This window comes from Zingiber officinale, chromosome 11B (assembly GCF_018446385.1).
Source record: "Zingiber officinale cultivar Zhangliang chromosome 11B, Zo_v1.1, whole genome shotgun sequence".
Taxonomy (NCBI): Eukaryota; Viridiplantae; Streptophyta; class Magnoliopsida; order Zingiberales; family Zingiberaceae; genus Zingiber; species Zingiber officinale.
The window spans coordinates 3,291,012-3,313,316 of record NC_056007.1 but is presented as its reverse complement, the minus strand read 5'-3'; the positions used below and the strand labels follow the sequence as shown (position 1 = coordinate 3,313,316).

General features: G+C 40.0%; 1 protein-coding gene across 2 annotated transcripts; it reads left to right on the top strand.

The window, feature by feature from the left end:
- The first annotated feature begins 462 nt into the window (after positions 1–462).
- LOC122033393 lies at positions 463–4,047 on the top strand. Of its 2 annotated transcripts, XR_006126527.1 has the most exons (7): positions 463–701; positions 927–1,072; positions 2,047–2,215; positions 2,943–3,041; positions 3,156–3,238; positions 3,407–3,703; positions 3,788–4,047. XR_006126527.1 is itself a non-coding variant. In XM_042592397.1 (6 exons), exons 1-6 carry the CDS (start codon positions 495–497, stop codon positions 3,537–3,539), a joined length of 837 nt encoding a protein of 278 aa, XP_042448331.1. In that variant the 5' UTR covers positions 463–494; the 3' UTR covers positions 3,540–4,047. The 2 variants fall into 2 exon arrangements, 1 of the variants encoding a protein (XP_042448331.1); XM_042592397.1 differs by having other exon boundaries at positions 3,407–4,047.
- Positions 4,048–22,305: the final 18,258 nt, after the last annotated feature.

Here is a 22,305-nt window from a genome sequence, read left to right as displayed (position 1 = left end):
TTTGATTTATTTTTTTTTAACCGGCAAAGCTGCTATAATTTTCTAGCATTTAAATAACTTGAATAATTAATTATACTCTCCAAATATAATATAATCTTGAGGAAATATTAATATCCCATTTAACTTTTTAAAATTATGATTAAGATGACAACCAATTAATTAATTATATGTTGTTGCCCAATTAAAGTTGCAAAATTAAGTAGATATCAATTATTTAAAAGCCATTATATTCCTATATAGTTATTTTTTATATTTAAACATGGAAACTAAAATAAATTATTTGTATAAAATATTTCATCTTAATTAAATAAGATAAAAATGTAATATTTAGCTTTAAATTAATTTGATACACTGACTGCTTGTCAACTGACTCAAATACAAACAAAATTTTCACGTGCATTTCACGTGCGAACTCAAGGTCTATAAAAGCAGAAGAGGGGGCACCGTTTGTTCTTCGCTTCTTCACTGGTGTCATAGGGCTCACGACTCTGCCCATGGGGAAGAGGAGGGCACTCCGCGTACGCCGAATTACCTTCGAAAGGGAGGATTTTGAGGCGGGTCTCCGAGAGAAGGGGGCGATTTCGGCGAAGGAGAGGAGTGGGGACTGCGATGGGTGTTGTGGTGGTCGGACGGTTGTGATCTTTGGGCTGTGGGCAGTGCTCATGTACTATGTCATCCGGATCGCCCCCAACCAGTCACTGGTTTGTTTCCTGTGCTCTTTTCTTTTGGTCTTTGGAATTTTAGGCAGAATCTACTTCTCAGTCTGTTCTAATCTCTCATAGTGTGCTTGCTTCGCCAAATCACATAGTAGAATGGTTTTAACCATGTCAATAGACTTGCTATAACTACATGACTTTGCAATTACTGATCTGCTATAGCAATGCAGTTGTTATTTTCTCTGAATAAGTATCTTCTTAAAATTTCAGTACAAAGATTGGTACTACGTTCAGAAACTATTTTTTCTGAAAGGAGATGATGGTTTTGTGATGAACCAAGTCCTAATAGCCGCATGGTATATTTTGGGTCTGTTGCCCCTTATGTATGGCATGTTGTTGGTTCCTACCGGAAGAAGGTGACATCTGAATCTCAAACCCCTTCTTAGCAACTCAGCTAGATGTTGTAGTATTTTGTGATTATGTATTAAACTATTAATGCTACTAAACATTTTCTTTTGCTACATATGTGTGTTGATCAGTTATAATAATTGTGTATTAGTGAATGCTATCTATTCAACGATCATATGGATCATAACAAGATGTAAGCAAACAGTTTACAATTGTTATGGACTTCATAATGTTAAATAGCTAAATTTTGTGTGAGTTTTGAAACTAGAGTACTACTGATGAGCTAGCCAATTATATTTAAGATAAACCTCATTAGTGTATGTAATTTGTTGATGAAGTCGTGTTAGATGATAAGAGTGTAATTAGATTAAATTAATTATTAAATAATAGTCGTAGAGAAAAACTTTTGAAATTACAGGTTTTATGATAAGTAGGAAAAAAAACTGAATATATGTGAAAAATGAATTGATGGAATAGTTATGGATAAAATGTCTGCCAGTCAAAGAGTTGAATAACTTTGATGTATTATTTAGTAATAGTAATAGAAAGATTTTTTTAAAGATTGCAATAAGACTCATTATACTTTATGGATGACAATATGAGTAAACAATAATCATTTTGTTTGTTGGATCAAGTTTTAACAAAATAATAGATGACAACATTGAATCTAGTTGAGCTCTTATGTAATATCTCTAACCGAGTAAAGTTTGAGCTTGATAAAATAATCTTTTTAATAAATAAGCTTGACTATATTTTATTTTCTGTTAATATTGAGCTTGGTCCAAACTTATTTGTTTTTCTAATAAACAAGGTTGAATATAGGTGAGCTCTGCTCACTTACAAGCCCTATGTTCAGTATTTTATTTCTTCTTGTTAACATGTTTGGACGAAAGAAAATGCTGAATAATAATTTCCTTGTCTAATCTTAGTTCTTACCCTATTTTTCTCAGTCTGACCGTTTCTTCTTCATTTGATCATGCAGTTCAAGATATAAAGTTCCTGTCTGGCCTTTACTAATTGCTTCCTTCTTCGGTGGTTCATATGCCCTACTTCTTTATTTCCTTATTTGGAAGCCTCCGCCACCAGATGTTACAGAAGAGGAGCTCAATAGTCGGTCTGTAAAGTTTGCGGATTCAAAGATTACTGCTGCAGTAAGAAATTATTTACTCAGTCTCTTTCAGTTCAAATTCACAATGTTCTTATTTCAAACAACTCAAAACCATTATCTTGTATGATTCTTCTCTCACTTCTTTTGTTCAAACTCTCAAGAAAATTTTTTAGTTTCCTATATTTTTGGCAAGGTTTAGAAGTTTTAGATAAATGAAAAAGAAGAAATAGTGTTAGGATCCAAAGTGCCTTGATAAGGTTGAAGACCATTCTAACTCTACTTGTTAGAATTCACCAACTCAGTTCTAACCCTTGCTCGTAGGAGTGAGCATATATAACCCAAAATCAATAAACCAAATCGAACCAAAAGGATCCAAATTGAAATTTTCAAATTTATCAGTTTGGTTTTAGTTTACTTACTACATAGAGTTATCTGGTTTAGTATAATTTTAGTTTGCTCACCACTACTTGTAGATCTAAATGTGATGAAACCTTCACCTCCTGTAGAAAAATGACAAACAATTTAACTGTGGGTCAGCTTAGTAGATACGTCGATGAGAGTATCTATATTTGGATAAAAATTCCTAACATAAGGTTTGTTTGTCACTTAAAGTAGCTGGACGGACCTATTTGTGCCAGTATGTTAGCAAACACAACACATAACTCCTTTTCTTGTATATGAATTTTCTTTAAGAAGACATTACTCCTCTCCTTTCCCTTTTTCTCCCCTCTTCTTCTCGATATTCTGAATAGGTAATACTTGCACATCAGATTACAACTGTTGCAGGTTTGGGTCTATATATATATGGCGGTATAGCCGATGGAGCAGTGTGGATTGAGCTCTACCAATACTTCCAAGAAAGCTGGCTTGTAAGTTTCGGCACATAATCTCTATGAACTGCTGTCTATCAGTTTTTTTCCCCCCTAAATGAACGATCTTATATGAATTACACATAATTTTGGAAATATTCTATCTTCTCGCAGGTTCATGTAGCAATCCTCGACATATTTATACACTCATTCCTCGGGCTATTCTGGGTGTATAATGACATGCGTGAAAGGGGATGGTGAGGTTTCTATTTTGAAAAGTGTTTCGCGATCATGTTGATAGATTCATAAGATGAATGTTCTAGTATGAAAGGAGAAATTATCCCTATTCTTAAAAGTTTTTCACAGTCGTGCGTGCCGGTAGAATTGTCTCACATTTGATTGATGAAGCACACTTTTTGCTGCAGGATTCACAAAGGCGCTTGGCTTTTGCCGTTCACACTGATTCCATTAGTCGGACCGTCATTTTACGCTCTTTTACGCCCTCCTCTGTCAGCGCTTCCCGTGTTTACGTCTTCCACCAGCACTAAGAATGACTAAGATGGAGTTTGGTGTGGTTGCCCGTTCCCTTCAGTCGAGTTTTGATGGCTTTTAGCGGTTTCTCCATGTTGAATTCTTGATTGTATCTACTTGCCTCTCATATGGATGTTCGGGAATCCAGCTCAAGGCAAAGAAAAATAAAAGAAGAATTCGTCGATAATGATGTAAAATGTTTATTGTTTTGTTTTATTTTCATTTCTCAAGACTAAATCCACATAAAACTCCCTTCATGCTTGGTTTACTCGTAGGATAAAGAGAGGGGAGCAAATTGAGCTCTAGGCCTGTTTACTTCGAAGGACCCCGAAGGGCCTTTTGCGAAAAGAAGTCATCAACTTCTTAACCAAAGCTCAAGCCCGATCGAGCAGTGTCTAGGCTTGAGATCTAGATCGTCGGCTGCTTCATCACCATTTTTTCATTCATGGTTTACAATTATCAACCATTTTATAGAAATTGCTACTTGCACATGAAGATATAACACTATATTAATAAATGTAAGTATGTTTCATGATATTCTAATAAATCAAAGATTGGTGGATTGGGAGAAGAGAAGAGGCTTTGCTAATTAAAAGATGGTCGAACTTGGAGATATGAACGGTTGGATTTATATTATGCGCGGATGTCTATTAAGAAGAAATTAAGCCTAAATTTAATTTATTAACAATAATTAATTAAATCTTTAATTAAGAAGAAATTAAGCCTAAATTTAATTTATTAATAATAATTAATTAAATCTTTAATTAAGAAACTGTCATTGCGTACATGTGTTGTATGTGTAATGGAATGCTTGAATGATAAGAATAAATATTATACTTGTTCTTAACCAAAATATCAAGAAAGGTATGCTTTTTAATTAATTATGATCTTTAATTTAATTTGTTTATAATTTTTAATTAATATGATTTTTAATTTAATTAAATTTATAATTTCCATTTAATATTTAATTAACTTATAAATTTTAATTTAATTAAAGTGATTTGTATATTTTTTTTATTTTCCAACGAAAGGATTAGTATTTTAATTATTACTAATAATTCTAATAATTCATGAAAAAAAAATTATAATTAAATATTTTATATAATAATTTATTTTTTTAATAGTTTAAAAGGGTCAAATATACAATATTATTTTATTGTAAAGAAAAAATATTAGGAAATAATTATTATTAGTAAATACTTATTTGTTTCCTAATTATTAGAGAATAATTATTATTAGGAAATATTTATTTGTTTCATAATTATTATTAGGAAATACTTATTTGTTTTCTAGTATTTTATATGTTTTCCTATTTTTCACTTTGTAATGGTAGTTATATACCACATATTATCATTAATAAAGTGTATGAATTCTATCGTCAATATAGTATTAAAGTGTTAAGCTAAAGGCAATCTTTTTTTCTTTTCTCCACAATATCCATTAGCCGCTTTTTACAATGGCTATCGTCGACGACATCACTCGCCGGCTATCTCTCACAAATACTCCTGATTGACTTTCCGCCCTTGTGGTTCTCAACGTCAATGCTCAAGCACCGTTGAAACTCACCACCTCCAATTACTCTGTCTGGTAGTTGCAGTTCACGTTTCTTCTATTCAGATATGACTTATTGGGTTTTGTTGATGACTCACGCCCCTTCCCCTATGCAGATAACGCCTACAGACGCCACACTCCCTTAGCGAATCCTGATTTTATTCTCTAGCTCTGTTAGGATCAACTTTTCCTCAACGCTATTATAGGTTCGACGTTTCCTACTCTTGTGCACTTTATTTCTTCATCAACTTCATCTAGAGATGCATGGCAAACGCTAAAGAGAACCTACGCTACTCCCTCACGTGGCAGGATTATGACTCATTATCAAAATCTTGCCAGCCCTCAATAGAATAACAAATCTATCACTGATTATATGCAGGACATTAAAAGAAATATTGACGCTCTCGCGCTTATGAATGTCAAAGTTGATTTTGATGAGTTCTCCATTCGTATCCTGAATGGTCTTAGCCAAAATTATTGCAATATCTCACATGCTCTGCAAGTTTGTGACATCCCTATTATCTTTGATGAGCTATTCGAGCAGCTACTCAGCTATGAAGCTCAGTTAAAAGTCTCGACACCATCTCCATCTTTAACGCAAATAACTGCTCTTATTGCTCCAGCATGGAATGTTGGGACCGATGTGCCCACTAAAGGGGGGGGGGGGTGAATAACGTCTCGTCGCTCTTGCGTCGGTTTGTTTCGTCTTGTTGTTGTGCAGCGGAAAGCTCGAAGACAAACACTCACAATGCTAACACTTAGGGTTTACTTGGTATCCACCTCAAGAAGAGGTGACTAATCTAAGGATCCACACACGACTCGCTCCTCCACTATGAAAACACTCCTTCTCGGTCGTAGCCTGAGACGAAGAAGCCTTGTACAAACCCACACACAACAACACAACTCACACAAGAAGAAAATACAAGATATAACTGAAATACACCCTTCTTTTTGCTTACTTGTTGCTTGTTGTTGCTTCTTGAACCTTGGGAATGCACCCCAAGCGCCTTCAAGAACTGGCGGTGAAGATCGGAGGAACCTCACGTGAAAGTCACTGAAGATCGCAGGAGAAGCTCGTAAAGAACTACGGAGAAAATGCTCCGCAACGACTATATCCTGTGCTCCCAATCAATTGAAACCAACCTCAATCGATTGCCACGTCAGCACCGCTCCATCGCAGTCGTCCATCTCCTGCATCCTGTGTAACGGTCACTTCCCAAACGATCGACCGATCGATTGGGACTGCCTGAATTGATCACCCGATCGATTCAGCGCCTCTCTGTGCTCTCGCGTCCGCGTGAGAGCTTCTGCTGCCCAATCGATCGACCCATCGATTGGCAGCTCCCAATTGATCGCTCGATCGATTGGGAAAGTCTCTGTGCTACGATTTCACATCCCAATCGATCGACCGATCGATTGGGCCTTCCCATAATCGCAGCACAGTCCAATCGATCGACCGATCGATTGGACCCTGTTCAATCGATCGCACGATCTATTGAACACTTTGAACTTGACTCAAACTCAAGTCCAAAGTCCCAAACCCAACTCCCAGTCAACCGTGACCTGTTGGATCTCCATGCCTAGCATTTGCCCACACTCAACCAATCTCGAACTAGCCTTCTAGCCTCCTCCATCAGCCTTGCGTTCCTCAGATATCTCCCCATACTTCATGTCTTGCCTTCAGGAGCTTCCTTCGGCCTCATTCTAGTTGTTAGGTTATCCTTGCCAAGTCATACTAGAACTTACCTTGCCAAGACCACATGCCTGGACTTACAACCTTTGCCAAGATCATATTTGGACTTTCCACTTGCCTGATTCCTCACCAGGACTTTCTCCTTTGCCAGGATCACACTTGGACTTTCCAATTGCCTAGCTCCTCACCAGGACTTTTCTTTTGTCAAGATCACACTTGGACTTTCCAATTTGCCTAACATCCAGTTAGGACTTCACCATTGCCTAACCTCTAGTTAGGACTTCCAGACGCCTAATCTCCAGTTAGGATTTACTCAGTTAAGTCTCCTGTCAACCTTGACCTACTTGACTTGTCTTCTCATCAACCTGGTCAACCCTTTGACCATCTCCATAACCAGATGATTGCCCTAGCCATCTCCATATATTGTCAAACATCAAAACTCAACCATCACGACTCAAGCTTAATCCAACTCAAGATTAGTCAAATTGGTCAAACTTAACCTAGGAAAATTTCCCCAATATAGAATTCTCGTAATCGGTATTCAAACTATCGTGGTGGTCAGCAGCAGGTTCCGTCGATGTCCCATTAGCCGCACCTATCTACTCCTAGGATGTCTGTGCATCCTCCTGCACATCCAGCCATAGTTTGCAAAATCGCGATCCGGATCGTAGGATCGTACGATCCTACGATCCTAAGACCCAAAATCGATCCAGGATCGTGCAGAATCAAGTTTTGCAGCAGGATCGCAGCAAGATCGGTAGGATCGTAACAGGATCGGAGCAGAATCGGAGCAGGATCGATGGAAGCTTTGAGAAGTCATAACTTTTGACTCGGATTGAACCACGGGGCCTATAATATATCAAATCAAAGCTCGTTCAGAGATCTTTAATAAATTTCAAAGTTTATCCTTAACCACCCTATTTCAAACCCAAAAAATATTATTTAAATCTTTTTCGGATGCCTAGAAGATTTTATTTTTTATTATTATATTTTTTCATCTTGTTAGGGTTTTAAATTATTTAAACATATATTTAATTATTTTTTAGTTAGTTTTTTATCAATAATATTCTGTCATTTTCCCCCAAAATGATGAATTTTTGGATGTCTATTGTCTAGTATTGTGTGACATCAACCAATCTTTAGAAGATTATTTTCGACGTTCATATTTGAATCAAAGGATACAATAACTTTTGTTATGTATGTTAGGTGCTTTATTGGCCTTTAAATTGGATCATCTTATAAACCAAGGAAATATTTTTGACGTTGAATGTGTTATTATTATTGTGTTAATAGAAATTTTATATTCTTTCATTTTATGATATGAAAATATAAATATTATTACTATGTGAGAATAGTAGTTAAATTACTAGTTAATTTAAATTTGTACATGTAGTAATGTAATCTAAGGTGTTAAGTGTAAATGATTGCATATATATGCAAAATTAGTTATCTATTTATATTTAAATGAGTTTTTTAAGTATTTTTTCTAATTATTAATCATATATGATAAGATTTTAAGGGTTTTTGGTAGGATCGTACGATTCTACGATCCGATCTTGACCGATCCGATCCTGACCCTAAATCGATTCTATGTAGGATCGCGATTCTACAAACTATGCATCCAGCTATGTCCAGTCCCAATCGTTATCTTGAACGTTGTTAGATCTGTGGTGTTCAAGGTCATTCTGCTCTCCAGTGTGGTCACATGACTGCCTCGATGCTTGCTCTGCTTCCGTTGATTCCTCCTCGTGCTCCACGTATAGCGTATAGTGCACCGTTTGCGCACACTGCTGTTCATTTTACACTTCCGTCTGATTCTCAGGAATAGGTGGTTGATTCTGGCGCCTCTCATCATGACACCACTGATCTCACTGCTCTCTCATTGCATGAGCCTTACTCTGGGTGATCCGGTAGTAAGAGTGGAGTTCCGTGCGGGACAGAGAGTAAATGACACGTGGAGATCAAAGCCAAGATAGTCAACCTAAAGGTATGGCAGATCGGAAGGCCACCTGGCTGATCGGCCATGACCGTGCCCGGAACGGCGTAGAAATAACTCGATAGCGGGTTGGGTTTCCGCCGCTCATAAGTACGTCTAAGGAAGTTGGGGCGTCGGGCGATCTGTCCGCTCGGACGAGCTGCGGATCAACGAAAATGACATTCCCATCCGAGTAAGTGACCGAGCGGCCTTCTCGCTCGGACCAATACATGTCCCCTCCAGGACGGTAGTGAGTCCAAGCATCTCTCCCGTTCAGGCTAGCAACAGACAAAATGTGCAGAAGAGGACTAAGGGGACAGCTGGTGATATCCTTCTTGAGACATGTGTCGCCGACGAACAGCATGGTCAGTGGCCAGACCGGACAGAGAATCGTACGATGGAAGTTTCCACTGTCATGTCAGAGATATGCTCGGACGGTTGCGGTATGGCGCTAGACGTACTTTTCTGACACATCCATTTTGAGGTATGTCTTGGGAAGCGCGCACACCTCGAGAAGCATGCATGCGCCTCCCAGGGGTCATATATAAAGACCCCCCAGGCTTCGACGGAGGTATGCATTCTCATCTACTGTAGCTATAGTCTTCACTCTCGTTACTCTGCCTCGATCTCTTCTCGCCGGAGCTGACTTGAGCGTCGGAGGGCCGTCGCCGGGAACCCCTTCCCGGCTCGATTTTGTGCTTGCAGGTTCTCACCAGAGGCTCGCGCCAGTCGGAGGTCCATACGTCATCAACGAGAGCGCCACGTCCCCAGCGTCTGTCGACTCAACATCCGAACATGATCAAATTGGCGCCGTCTGTGGGAAGCTACCTAAATTCGGAGTCGAGACGATGGAAGAAGCTGGACGTCAACACACCGTAACGCTCTCCCAAGAAGAGCTTGACGCGCTCATTCAGGCGTGAGCAGCAAAGATAGTGGAGCAGCAACAAAAGGCTCACGCCGAGCGGCTGGCACATGCCACCTCAGCGTCAGGTGGCCGAGCGGTACCAGAAGACCGACCGGAGCAATTTTCTACGTGGGCGCAGAATAGAGGGCAGGCCGACACACCAAGAGAGGCACCCACTGCCCCTATTCCATTCCATCGGGCCCTGTTCCAGACTCCGTCCGAGCTGGCCCAAGCCAACCAGGGATCATCCGATGAAGCGACCGTGTGGGATGCCAGGAAGGGAAAGACAACCTGAACCGAGTCATCCCCCGAGCGGATCAATCGCCAGTTCTCTGAGGCAATTCTACAAGACCCGCTCCCGAAGCATTATGCTCTTCTAGCGATCAGAGAGTACAATGGTACAACCGATCCGGACGACCGCCTCGGTAAGTTCAACAACGCCGCTACTCTCCATCAATACACCAACGAAGTCAAATGTAGGGTCTTCCTCACTACCCTGTCCGGATCCGCACAACGTTGGTTCCGGAGGCCGTCGGACGGATCGATTCGAAGTTTCAAGGATTTCCGCACGGTTTTCCTCCACCACTTTGTGAGCAGCAGGCGCTACCAAAAGACCAGTGTCAATCTGTTCTCCATGAAGCAAGGGGCCCGAGAGACTCTCCGAGCTTACATCCAGCGATTCAACCATGCCGTTATGGACATTCTCGCAGTCTCATCCGAGACCATGATGCACGCCTTCACCCAGAGGCTGACGGATGGCGACTTCTTCCGCACGCTCATCAGGAAGTCACCGCACGACTATGACCATATGCTGAAAAAGGCGAACGAATACATCAACGTGGAAGAGGCGCAAGTAGCCCATAAAAAGGAAACACCAGCAGAGTTAGCAGTGCCGGCCGAGCGGAGGCCTTAAGTCATTCATCAACCACCCAGAGGACCCCGAGTTGAGGGGATGAGGTCGCATCAGGAATCAAGGTCGCACGTTGTCCAACACATGACAGGCGAGCGACCTAAGCCGAAAGGAAAGGTATGAACTCTCATGTTTTGTTCACTTCATCAGTCGGCAACCCACAACACCTGCGACTGTCGGAGCCTCGCCCCGGTCACTAAGCCAAGGAGTTATCGCCGCCGAACGCCTTCGCTTGACCGGAGGCATAATCATCAAAATGACGGACGACGAACAACCAGACAATCACCCGAGCAGCGACACCCGCACCAACCAAGTAGCAACCCCCGAGCCTCCCATGAACAAGCCAGACCGTCTGCTCGGGAGGAAGAAAATAGAAGCAACACCGCTCGGGGGGAAATCAACATCACCGCTGGTGGACCAACCAGCGGTGACTCCAACCGAGCTCGCAAGTCGTACGCTCGACGGCTGGAGATTTATGTCGTGGGATGCAGCCGAGAGAAGGCGAACGGGCCCGAGATCAGCTTCGGCCCTGGCGATCTCGAGGGAGTTGAAGTGTCTCACGACGACGCCCTTATCATCTGAGCGGTAATAGCAAACTACACTATTCATCGCATCTTTATTGACACAAGGAGCTCGATCAACATCATCTTCAAGAAGACGTTCGACCAACTTCAAATCGACAGGGTTGAGCTGTTGCCTATGACAACACCCCTATTCAGATTCACTGGTAACGAGGTTCAGCCGGTCGACTAGATGAAATTGGCTATTTCACTTGGTGAAGAGCCGCTCAGAAGGACGCGAACGACTAACTTCATCATAGTGGACGCGCACTCGGCGTACAACGCCATTTTGGGCCGACCAACCCTTAGTGAATTCCGGGCTGTTGTCTCAACGTTTTACCAGAAGATCAAGTTCCCTGTCAAAGACCAAGTGGGAGAGGTCCGAGGCGATCAGTTGGCAGCACGATGTTGCTATGTGGAGATGATCCGAGCCGAGTTGATATCCGCTCGGAAGGCTCCCCGGATTGAGGTAAATACTATAACTGAAAGGTCGTCCACCTTAGTTTATGAAGAAAAAAAAGAAGTGCAGATCCAGGATGACTGACCGGAGGCCACCACCTTCGTTGTATCGGACCTGGGAGCGGGCTAGAAAGAAGAGTTGATCAAGTGCCTGCGACGTAACCACAACGTCTTTGTGTGGTAAACGTACGAGCTACCAGCATCTCGTCGAGCGTCGTGCAGCACGAACTCCATGTCTGGCCGGACGCGCGGCCGGTGAAGCAGAGGAAGAGGGACTTCAGCGCTGAGCAGAACGTCATCATCCAGGCGAAAATCAAGAAACTTCTGGAGACCGGCCATATACGGGAGGTGCAATTCCCGAACTGGTCTGAGCGCTTGAAGGTTGAAAGTAAACATTTTGTTGTCTTTCTCTCCGGGCCTCCAACTTCGGCTCCGCTTACTACGGTTCGGGTCTTCCGCTCCAGGTCCGCTCGCTTGGGTGATTTCGACCATCTGGAATAGGGCTCACCCGAATCCAACTTCCAGTCTTCTCGAGCAAGCTTTCGCTCCGGTTTCTCGTCCCTCAGAATCGCCGCATGCTTCCTTCTCATTTGCTTGCATACTCTTCCACAACTTTTCGTCCCTCGGACGCATTGATCCCATCGGCTCTCTCCCGTGCCGACCTTCTCACTAGCTGTGTCTTTTGCTCCTCGAGCAATCTTCCACTCCGGCTTCTCCTCCCTCGGAAACACCACACGCTCCCTTTTCGTCCGTCGGTGTACTCTTTCGCAGCACCTCGTCCCTCAGATGCACCGAGCCCGTCGGCTCTCTCCCGTGTTGTTCCTCTCGCTAGCTGCGTCTTTTGCTTTCTCCTGTGCTCCTAAGTTCCTGCATACTTAAACACAGGATTAAACATAACAGGACCTAACTTAACTTGTTTGATCACATCAAAACTACCTTGGTGTACCAACACATCCCATGCAAACTCGCTCCAAAAATGGCATCTACAAACCCAATCCAAAATATCTTCTTCATACTAGCCTTTCACAATCCCGTGAACCCTCCTCTGTCACGCAGGCGCTCAAAGATACGAATTGGGTACATGTCATGCATGAAGAGTACGATTCTCTTCTCCATAATCAGACTTGGACTCTTGTCCCGCCTTTGCCAGATCAAAATCTTGTGGGTAACAGGTGAGTGTTTCACATTAAGCGTAATTATGATGGCTCAATTAATTACTATAAGGCTCGCATTGTTGCCAAGGGTTTTCATCAGCATCCTGATGTTGACTTTCATGATATATTTAGCCCCGTTATTAATTCAGTAAGAATGCGCATTGTTCTTAGTCTGGCTGTGAATCGGAGGTGGTGTCTTCGCCAACTTGATGCCAACAATGTGTTTCTTAATGGTCACCTTGAAGAGGAGGTTTATATGGTGCAGCCTTCGGGTATGCACAGTGCTGAGTTTCAGAATCATGTGTGTCATTTGCATAAGGCGCTTTATTGCCTGAAGCAGGCTCCGCACACTTGGTATTTGGAGTTTCGCGCTTTCTTGGTTTCTCTTGGCTTTGTCGCATCTCGGGCTGACACCTCCTTAGTTGTTTATTTTCAGGATGATACTCTTATCTATTTCCTTGTATATGTTGATAATCTAATCATTACAGGGAGTAATGCTTCTTCTGTTGATGTCATAGTATATAAACTTCATGCAAAATTTGTGATTAAGGATCTTGAGGCCCTTTTCCTCTTCTGTGGGTTGAGGTTCGCCCAACCTCAAATAGTCTTCTCTTGTCTCAGCAAAAGTATGTCATTGATCTTCTAAAGTATGTTATTGATCTTCTTTCCAAACATCACATGCTTGACTCCAAGTCGGTCTACACTCCTATTGCTGCTGGTTCTCGTCTTACTTTACATGATAGGTCTTCATTTTTTTGATGCGACTAAGTTCCGACAAGTGGTTGGGAGCTTACAACATCTCTGTATGACTCTTTCTTATATTTCCTTTATGGTCAACAAGCTCTCACAGTTTATGCATACTCCTTCAGAGACGTATTGGGGCGCTGTGAAGCATCTACTTCGATATCTCAATGGTACTAGGGATCTTGGCATTCATCTTCTTGCGGATACACATCTTACTTTAATTGGTTTCTTTGATGCAGACTGGGTAGGAGATTCAGATGATCAGTGTTCTACGGGTGCATTTATTATTTTTCTGGGTACTAATCCGGTTTCCTGGAAATCTACAAAACAACGCACGGTTGCACACTCTTCGACTGAGGCTGAATATCGCGCCATTGCCTCTACTGAGTGTAAATTTTTACCATGGTACAACATCTCTGTATGGTAACCTTTTTTTTACCATGGATTAAGTCAATTTTGACAAACCTGCTTCTTTCGGTTACCATGTCTGCTGTGCTCTTCACTGATAATTTGGGTGTCACCTATCTTTCAGCTAATCCTATTTTCACTCTCGGATGAAGCATTTGGCTATTGACTATCACTTTGTTTATGATCTGGTGCAGGCCTCCGAACTACGGGTTACTCATATTTCTGTTGAGGATTAATTGGCTAATGCACTTACCAATCACTTTCTTAATCTTGGTTGTTTGCTATTTGCAGCAAGATTGGTGTCATTTTTGGGACACCATCTTGAGGGGGCGTATTAGGAAATAATTATTATTAGTAAATACTTATTTGTTTCCTAGTTATTAGGGAATAATTATTATTAGTAAATACTTATTTGTTTCTTAATTATTAGAAAATAATTATTATTAGAGAATAATTATTATTAGAGAATAATTATTATTAGGAAATATTTATTTATTTTCTAATATTTTATATATTTTTTATTTTTCACTTTATAATAATATTTATATACCACATATTAGTGTATGAATTCTAACTTAAAAAAAATAAAAATAATAGATTCAAACATATTCTTAACTAAAAACCGTAAAGTTCACCTTCACAATCATTCGAGTTTTTTTATTTTTTTTTATTTTAATGAGTTTAAAAAATTATCATTTTTTAAATATTTATTAATTCTTTTTAATATTTTACCTTTGAAAAAAAAGGTAATATGGCGCTTCACTCTCACAACTATCCCTTCCTACAATATAATATATCATAATTTTTTCTTGGCACAAATTTTAATAATAAATATTTATCATTCGTTATTCCATCTTCTAAATTTATTAAAACCAAATAGTATTAAAAAATAATAATAAATCTCACCAAATGCAGCTCAATCTCTCTTTTTATGTACTGTTATTAGTAGCAAAGTTTTTCATAATTTATCTCCCTTCTAAATAGTAAGCCATCAATCTAAATGAAGATTTTACCTTTTGCTCATAATATTTTAATTTACGATGAAAAAATTATTTTTATTAGATTATTAATTAACAATTGAATTTTATTTTGATCATTAATTTAAATTATAATTATCTTATAATAAAAATAAGGTAATTTCATGATCAAAATTTATTCCGTTATTAATTAATAACATATTGTTATAATAGGTCGCTAATTAACGATTGAAAAATTAATCAATTGTTAATTAATGACCCATTTTAAAGTCAATAGCTAATTAACGACTAATTTTTAAAATGGCTGTAGCAATTGATTGCGTTGATTACTAATTAGTGATCGATTTTAAAATCAGACGTTGTTGTAATCAATCGTTAATTAGCAACTGATTTTAAGTCAGCCATTAATTAATGACTGATTTTAAAGTTGATCATTAATTTAACGATATAAATTTTACGATTGATGGCTAATTTAGCGATGACATTAATTTTATCGTTAAATTGTGATTAAAAATTATATTCAATCATTGTTTTAACTACCATAATTATTAAGTGTTTGTGATCTAATTTTATTTAAGTCGTTAAATCATAATTTTCTTGCGACAAGGTAGTATTTAAGAATTTGCATCGTCCATCTATATGTTTCAGAACAAGGCTTATGTTCTTATAGATGGTCCAAATTTGATCTTATTTGAAATCTATGAAATAAATCTATGAAATAGGACCACTAATGAGTGTGCTGGAAGGTTGACTGAAAGAAGACCTTAGACTAGAAAAAATATACAAAACTACGAGGAAAATGGAGGAGAAGAGAACGTCAGTAAGTAGGCTAAGGAGTCTATTCCAAGAGTAGTCACTCCAACACTTAAGTCAGTAGAGTTGTGGGAAATGTAAAAAACAAATTGTAAAGAAAATGAGATGTGAATTTTCCGAAAGCGTCCCTCCATCCGTGAGGGCAAGACCCTTTTTATAATACTATTATAATCCCCATATTAAAGAGGTATCATATTGAGATAAAAAAAATAATAATCCCAGTTAGTCTCATTGATTTTCTCTGGGGTGACCGGTCCGGTCCCACGAAAGTTTCCCACCGGCCACCAGGGTAAATTGAAAAGCGCACGCGGCGGCCAGCCCAGAAGCCCAGCATCCTTTGATTACGCCCTCCATTTGGAGAAAAAATTTCTACAAATATATCATAGCTGAGGTTCGAACCGTAAATATCTGGGAGATAATTTAAATATCCTACTGTGACACCATCACCCCGAGGACATCATATTGAGATAAAAAGAAGTGTCCAATAATTGTATTTCTGTTGTATTAAGAGGTCTCATTATCCAAATCCCGTATACATATAATGATGTTGTCTTCCGTGCTTCTGACATCTTCACGAGCAGCAATAAGCATGGGAGGGGCTTATCGGTTGAAGGGCCAATTGGGCTTTTGGAGCTTAGCCCGAATAGTAGGATAACATGTTGGTTAAAGGAGGTCCAATCTAGGCCTATGGGCTGGTAGGTTTGTTAATCGGCCCGTCAATCTCATAGATAGTTGAGGGGTACAGAGGCCCGAGAATTGAGAGAATCTGATCGGGAGGCTATGGAGCATAGAGCCCTAAGAATATCCAATTAGAGAGTTGGGTTCTATGATATCTGACTGGGGAGGGGTCCCTTATCTGTCCGGGGAGCTAAGCCCATGTGATGCCTCAACGGAGAGTTAGGCCCCATGTTCGTCTAGGGAGCTAAGCCCCTGTGATGACCGATTGGGGAGCCAGACCCTATGTCCATTTCAGCCGATAGCCAAGTGCTTGACCAGGGAGCCAAGCCCCTTGTCCGTCTGGGGAACTAATTAAGCTCCTATGATGCCCGATCGGGGAGCCAAACCCCTTGTGTTGGTGCAGGTTACACCAACAGTCTAATTTTAATATATGACAAATACATTAAAGTTAGATAGGTTGTTTGTCTAACGTTTCTACCAAGTGTGCAGAAGTTGACTGGTTTGAAAGACCTGATACTAGACCGCAATCCAGCTAGGTCCGCAGGACCCGATAGCTGGTGGGAAATCCAGCTAGGTTCGCGGGGCCCGTAGTTGGTGCGGAGTCCAGATAGGTTCGAGGGGCCCGATATCTGGCGAAAAGTCCGATTGGGTCCGCTGAACCTGACAATTGGTCGAAGTCCAGTTGGGTCCGTCGACCTAACAACTAGCGGGAAGACTTAGTGGGTAAGAGGCAAGTCGAGTGACTGCAAGTGGTAAGTAAAGGTAAGCAACTGGAGGAGAGATCAGTGAGGACGTGTTCCCCGTTGATAGAACTGTAGGCGTCGGTCTAGCTCAGGTCTATTTGGGAAACCTAAGCTGAGACCTTGACTAGATCCTGATCTCAGGGAGACAGGATCTAATTACTACTCATATGCTCTGTTTACTTGGGAGGGTGGAAAGCAAAATTAAGGAAAAATTTTCACGGTGGAAAAGTTTCCGTCGTTTACTTTATTAAAATTTTTAGAGGGAAAAGTAACGTAATCCATCAATGGATAATTTTGGAGCCAAAATCGATCACCTCAAAATTGGGCGGAAAGCAACGGATGGAAAAAAATGACGCATGTACCCCTTTTACATTCACAAAATTACACCATATACCAAAAAATGAAGCATGTAGCCTTTTTAACTCACAAAATTACACTATGTACAAAAAAAAATGACGCATGTAACCTTTTTAACTCACAAAATTATACTATGTACAAAAAAAATAGCGCTTGCACCCTTTTTTATTTACAAAATTACGTCATAAGTATTCACCTTCTTCTATCAAGGTAAATAAGCGTGCAAAGGAAAAGATTTCTTCTCCCTTTCTTTTCTCTTCCTCCAAAGATAACTTTCTATCATTGATTCCTTTCCTCGTCAACACTCTAGAGTAAACATAGCAATAGTCTATTATGTTGTGCTAACTCTGTTTTGCAAGGTAAAATATATTTTTTGATTGTCTGTACTAACATTTTCTTGCAGGTGGAAAGACTGAAGAAAAGGGGTCCGGATGCCCGAAGCTGGTCTGGACGCCTGGACCAGGCTCGCCTGGGCATGGCCATGGGCGCCCAGGCGGTCCGTGGGCCCGGACTCGGTCTAGGTGCCCGAACCCCAAAATTGATCCACATGCTTACGTGAAGCGCGTCGATTGGCTGAGTCATGTGGTCCAGGCGCTCGGAGGGGTTTAGGCGCTGCGAATGGACTTATTTAGAGGCTTTCGACCTGAAACTTCAGAACAACAATTGTAACGACCTTCTCTGCTGCTCGGTGTTCCGAAAAGACTCCCGCAATGCTGCTACGCTTCACCGACAACCAAACTTCAACTTTAATTAGTTTTCTTTATTGTCGATAATTTTTATATATAGTTCTTGTACTTACAATTTGTAACCATTTCGAACTATTAGTGGATTGTCCAACGAAAGCATTCAACGAGTGCGAGTCTTGGAGTATGAGTTGTCGTAGGCTTCGAACTAAATAAAACTTAGTTGTGTTAGCAATGTTTTTTATTCTTCCGCTGCACATATGTTTTAAATCGAATTTTCGACGATCACTATTCACCTCCCCTCCCTCTAGCGTTCTTTTCGATCATACACCTTGTACATCCAGTCGGTAGCTTTGAACAACCTGCCTAATAGGTCACATTTCTACTTTGAATTTTGACTGTCACATTTGCGGGAAGATTGACTTTGGATCCTAGTGGGGGTTGGCCACATCCATCATAAGGGAATATATTTTTATTTATATTTTGAATAATTTATGAAATTGTCCATGATTATTAATTGTGGTTGATTGTCAAAATAATCTGAATTTGAAATTAGGACAGTAAATGAGAAATCAAGCTTTGTGATATTTAAATTTGCTTGATAAGATAATTGAGCTAAATTAGATTGAGTATAAAATGATTTAAACATTGAAATGATTATTTAAGTATAGCTTGATTTTTTTTATAGGAAGTTTGATTTAAATTTGGTTTGAATATGATTTATTTAAATACTATCAAACTTTTAATTAAGCATATTTGATTGCAAAATTTTGTATATTTTAAAATTTATTTAATTGATTATTGAATTTCATAATATAAGTTTGTTTATTGATTTTGAAAGATTATTATTATTATTATTATTATTATTATTTTTCCATTTCACCCCTTCCCTTATTTTTGTCTTATAGCAGAGCAGATATTTAATCTCATCCGCATTTAGCGAAATGAAATATATATGAAAAGTGTAGGGTTTTATGAAATTTGTTTAAGATATTAAAGGTGAAGGGATAATTTGCATAAATTCTGGGAGCCAATGTCAAATTTGCTTATATCGAATCGAAAAGATTGTCATTTTCATTTCTTCATTTTCCATTTCTTTATTTCCCGCCGGTGCCGGAGGCCCGAGAGAGTGAGGTCAAGGAGCACTTGCAAAGCTTCCCTCCTCCTCCTCTTCTTCTTCTTCCTCCTCCTCCGCCACTGCTGATGGGTCACCATTTTCCTCCACCTCGCAAACGGCGGCTCGTAATCGCAGCCACACCGGCGCAGAACTATTCACCGTCGCCGCAGCACGCAGAAACTTGAGCTCGTAACTAATTCCGTTGTCTACCATGCGAATGGTGTATATTATTCTTTCATGTCAATGGTGTATCTCACGTGTTATGCGAGAATTATATCTCAAAGCGTGATGTGGTCACGTGCTGTCTCCTCTAACCGTAGCGCCACACGTGAGTCAGAGGGTCAACGTGAATTCTAACCCCTAATTAATTTGATCCCAATTCATTTAACCCTAATTAATGGAACAGTCTATCGCCCTGCTTAATTAGTACTTAAGCTCTGTAAGCGAATTCAGTCATCGTCATTTCCTACCTTCTTCCCGGATAGACCATGGAATCCCGCCGCAGTTTCTCTCCTCCTCCTTCTCCTCCTTTCCCACCACAGCTGATGGGCAGCCATCCTCTTCCACCCCGAATGACCCGAAATCTTCCTCCACGTCTTTTGCGCTCTGAACCTCAGAAGCCAGTTGTGAGGTGCCGATGGGACCGACCTCCTGCCGGCGAAGTTGCAATCAACTGCGACGCATCAGTCCGCACCGATCGGATAGGCCTCGGATGCATCGGTCGTAGCCACACCGGTGCAGTGCTGTTCGCTGTCGCCGCCGCAGCTCGCAGAAACAGAGACCAACTAAACTCTGTGGTTTACCATGAACTGGAAGCCATTCTGAGGGGGCTGGAAGAAGCACTTCAAAGAGGTTTCTCTGTCGTCCGGGTTTTCTCCGATTCCTTGATATCTGTGAAGATTCTGAACGGGGTAAGAAAAGCAGAGAGTTCGTGCCGCCATCTGTTTCTCCAAATCGCTGCCGCCGCCTCCTGCCTTCAATCCGTCTCCTTCTCCTTCACCTACCGAGAAGCCAACAAGCCGGCCGATTTCCTGTCGAAACTCTGCGACCCTGACGACGAGGAATGGGTTTCCGACGATGAAAGCAGCGACGGCTTTCCAGAGGAACTCCGGTATTTGCTCTGCATCGACGCTCTCGGCATGTTTCACCTGAGGAAGCCTAAGTGCCGAAGCTGAATTCCGGCGCAATGATTGAAGATATGATCAGAAAAATATCGACTGTTGTTTTTGGTTTGGTGTCGTGTTGCTGCGCTGTTTCTTCAAATTCTCTGTGATTGAAGATTTGTTTGATCGTGTTCATTTATTTTACAAGAGATGCACCATTGCCTTTTCCTTCGACTTCATATTTTTAAAGTTTTAGATAAATTTTCTCAGTGGGCCATTTAGCTAGGGAGCAGGCGGCAGTCGTTGGCGGCGCCTCCCCACCAGTCGGCTGAGTAGATGCCGTGGTTTCCGACGGCGAAGAAGGCAGCTACGGCCACGAAGCTGGTGCCGGCGGCAAGCGCGGTGGATAGCAGATGTGCGTAGCGGCGCCATCACTGCTTCTCGCGATTGAACGCCCGGCAGTTGAAGACGAAACCTTATTAGTGTAAGGCGGCCGGGGAAACGACTACTGAGAGCGTACGTGTGCGACTATAACTGGGTGTGATATTTTGGGTATGTAATTAATTCGGCTTTCAACTTCATCAATTTTGATTTGTATCGGTAAATTTAATCGATTAGTTAGAAAAAAAATTGATTTGGTTCGTTTAATTTCGATTAATTTTGTTCAATTCTTGAGGACGAAGACGATTAGCGGGGAAGACAGTACGGAGAGGGAGTGACACGGAATTGGGCGATCCGACCGGCCCACACTTGTCAATAAAAAAATAAGGTTAATAACTTTAAGGCCCTTAAATTTTATAACAAATTACATTTTAGCTCTCTCTATTTAAAAAATTACACTTAATCCCTTTTAACATGAAGTAAAAAGGAAAAAAAAATAAATGACCAAAATAATCCTAACCTAAATCGGGTTTCTAGAAAAAAATAAAAAATAAAAATAAAAAAAATCCCACAAGACCATTGAAAGCTTAACTTTAACCTAATCTGATTTATATATAAGCCTAAAATTTCACTTATTCCTAAAAAAATTTTCCTCCTAAAATTCATACATGCATCAGTATAAACAACAGAAAAACAGTAACTCTGAAAAGGATAATCAGTCAAAAACTCATTTTACCAAATAAAAAAAAACTAAAATTCTAAATTAGTAAATCAAAATTAAATGAAGATGGAACAAAATTTATCATTAAAAATTAAAATAGAGATCCTTTGACGATTTAGAAAAAAAATCACCCTTTTAATTTTTATCCAAAAGTAAATTTTCATTTCAAAACAGTTAAAAATACTTTTCGTTTTAAAAGGGTGTTGTTGTGAAATGAAAATTTACTTTTGGGCAAAAATTAAAAGGATGATTTTTTTCTAAATCATAAATGGTCTTCATTTTGATTTTTAATGATAAACTTTGTCCTATCTTCATTTAATTTTGAATTCAGAGTTACTGTTTTTCTATTGTTTATGCCAGTGCATATATGAATTTTATGAAGATATTTTTCTAGGAACAAGTAAGATTTTGGACTTATATATAAATCAGGTTGGTTTGTAATATTTTTTTTATTTTTATTTTTCATTTTCTTCTAGAGGTATGATTTAGTTTAGGGTTATTTTGATCATTTACTTTTTTCCTTTTTTACTTCATGTCAAAGAAGATTGAGAGTAGTTTTTTAAATAGAGGAGGGTAAAATTACTATAAAATTTTTTAGGGGGCTTAAAGTTATTAACCCTAAAAAAAATAATAAAAACAGTTTTACCAACTGGTTCCAGACGAGCCGGTGGGCCATGAGAGTTTTTTTTTTATTCTTGCTGCCGTTTTCCGTCTTTTGGTATAGATTTTCAGTCAATCCCAGATGAATTTTTTTCTTATTAATTAAAATAGAGTACTTGGCATACCCTTCTTCCAGCGTTACTCAAATCTTGGACTTTTTTTTTCCCATTTGGTATAAATTTCGACAATTTTGTTTTTGAAA

What these genes read in the sequence shown, in the direction of transcription:
- LOC122033393 (XM_042592397.1), top strand. Translation starts at nt 495, where the DNA reads ATGGGGAAGAGGAGGGCACTCCGCGTACGCCGAATTACCTTCGAAAGG. An exon ending in TTGGTTCCTACCGGAAGAAG is followed by an intron (nt 1,073 to 2,046) that starts GTGACATCTGAA and finishes TTGATCATGCAG; the next exon opens with TTCAAGATATAAAGTTCCTG. An exon ending in ACTTCCAAGAAAGCTGGCTT is followed by an intron (nt 3,042 to 3,155) that starts GTAAGTTTCGGC and finishes ATCTTCTCGCAG; the next exon opens with GTTCATGTAGCAATCCTCGA.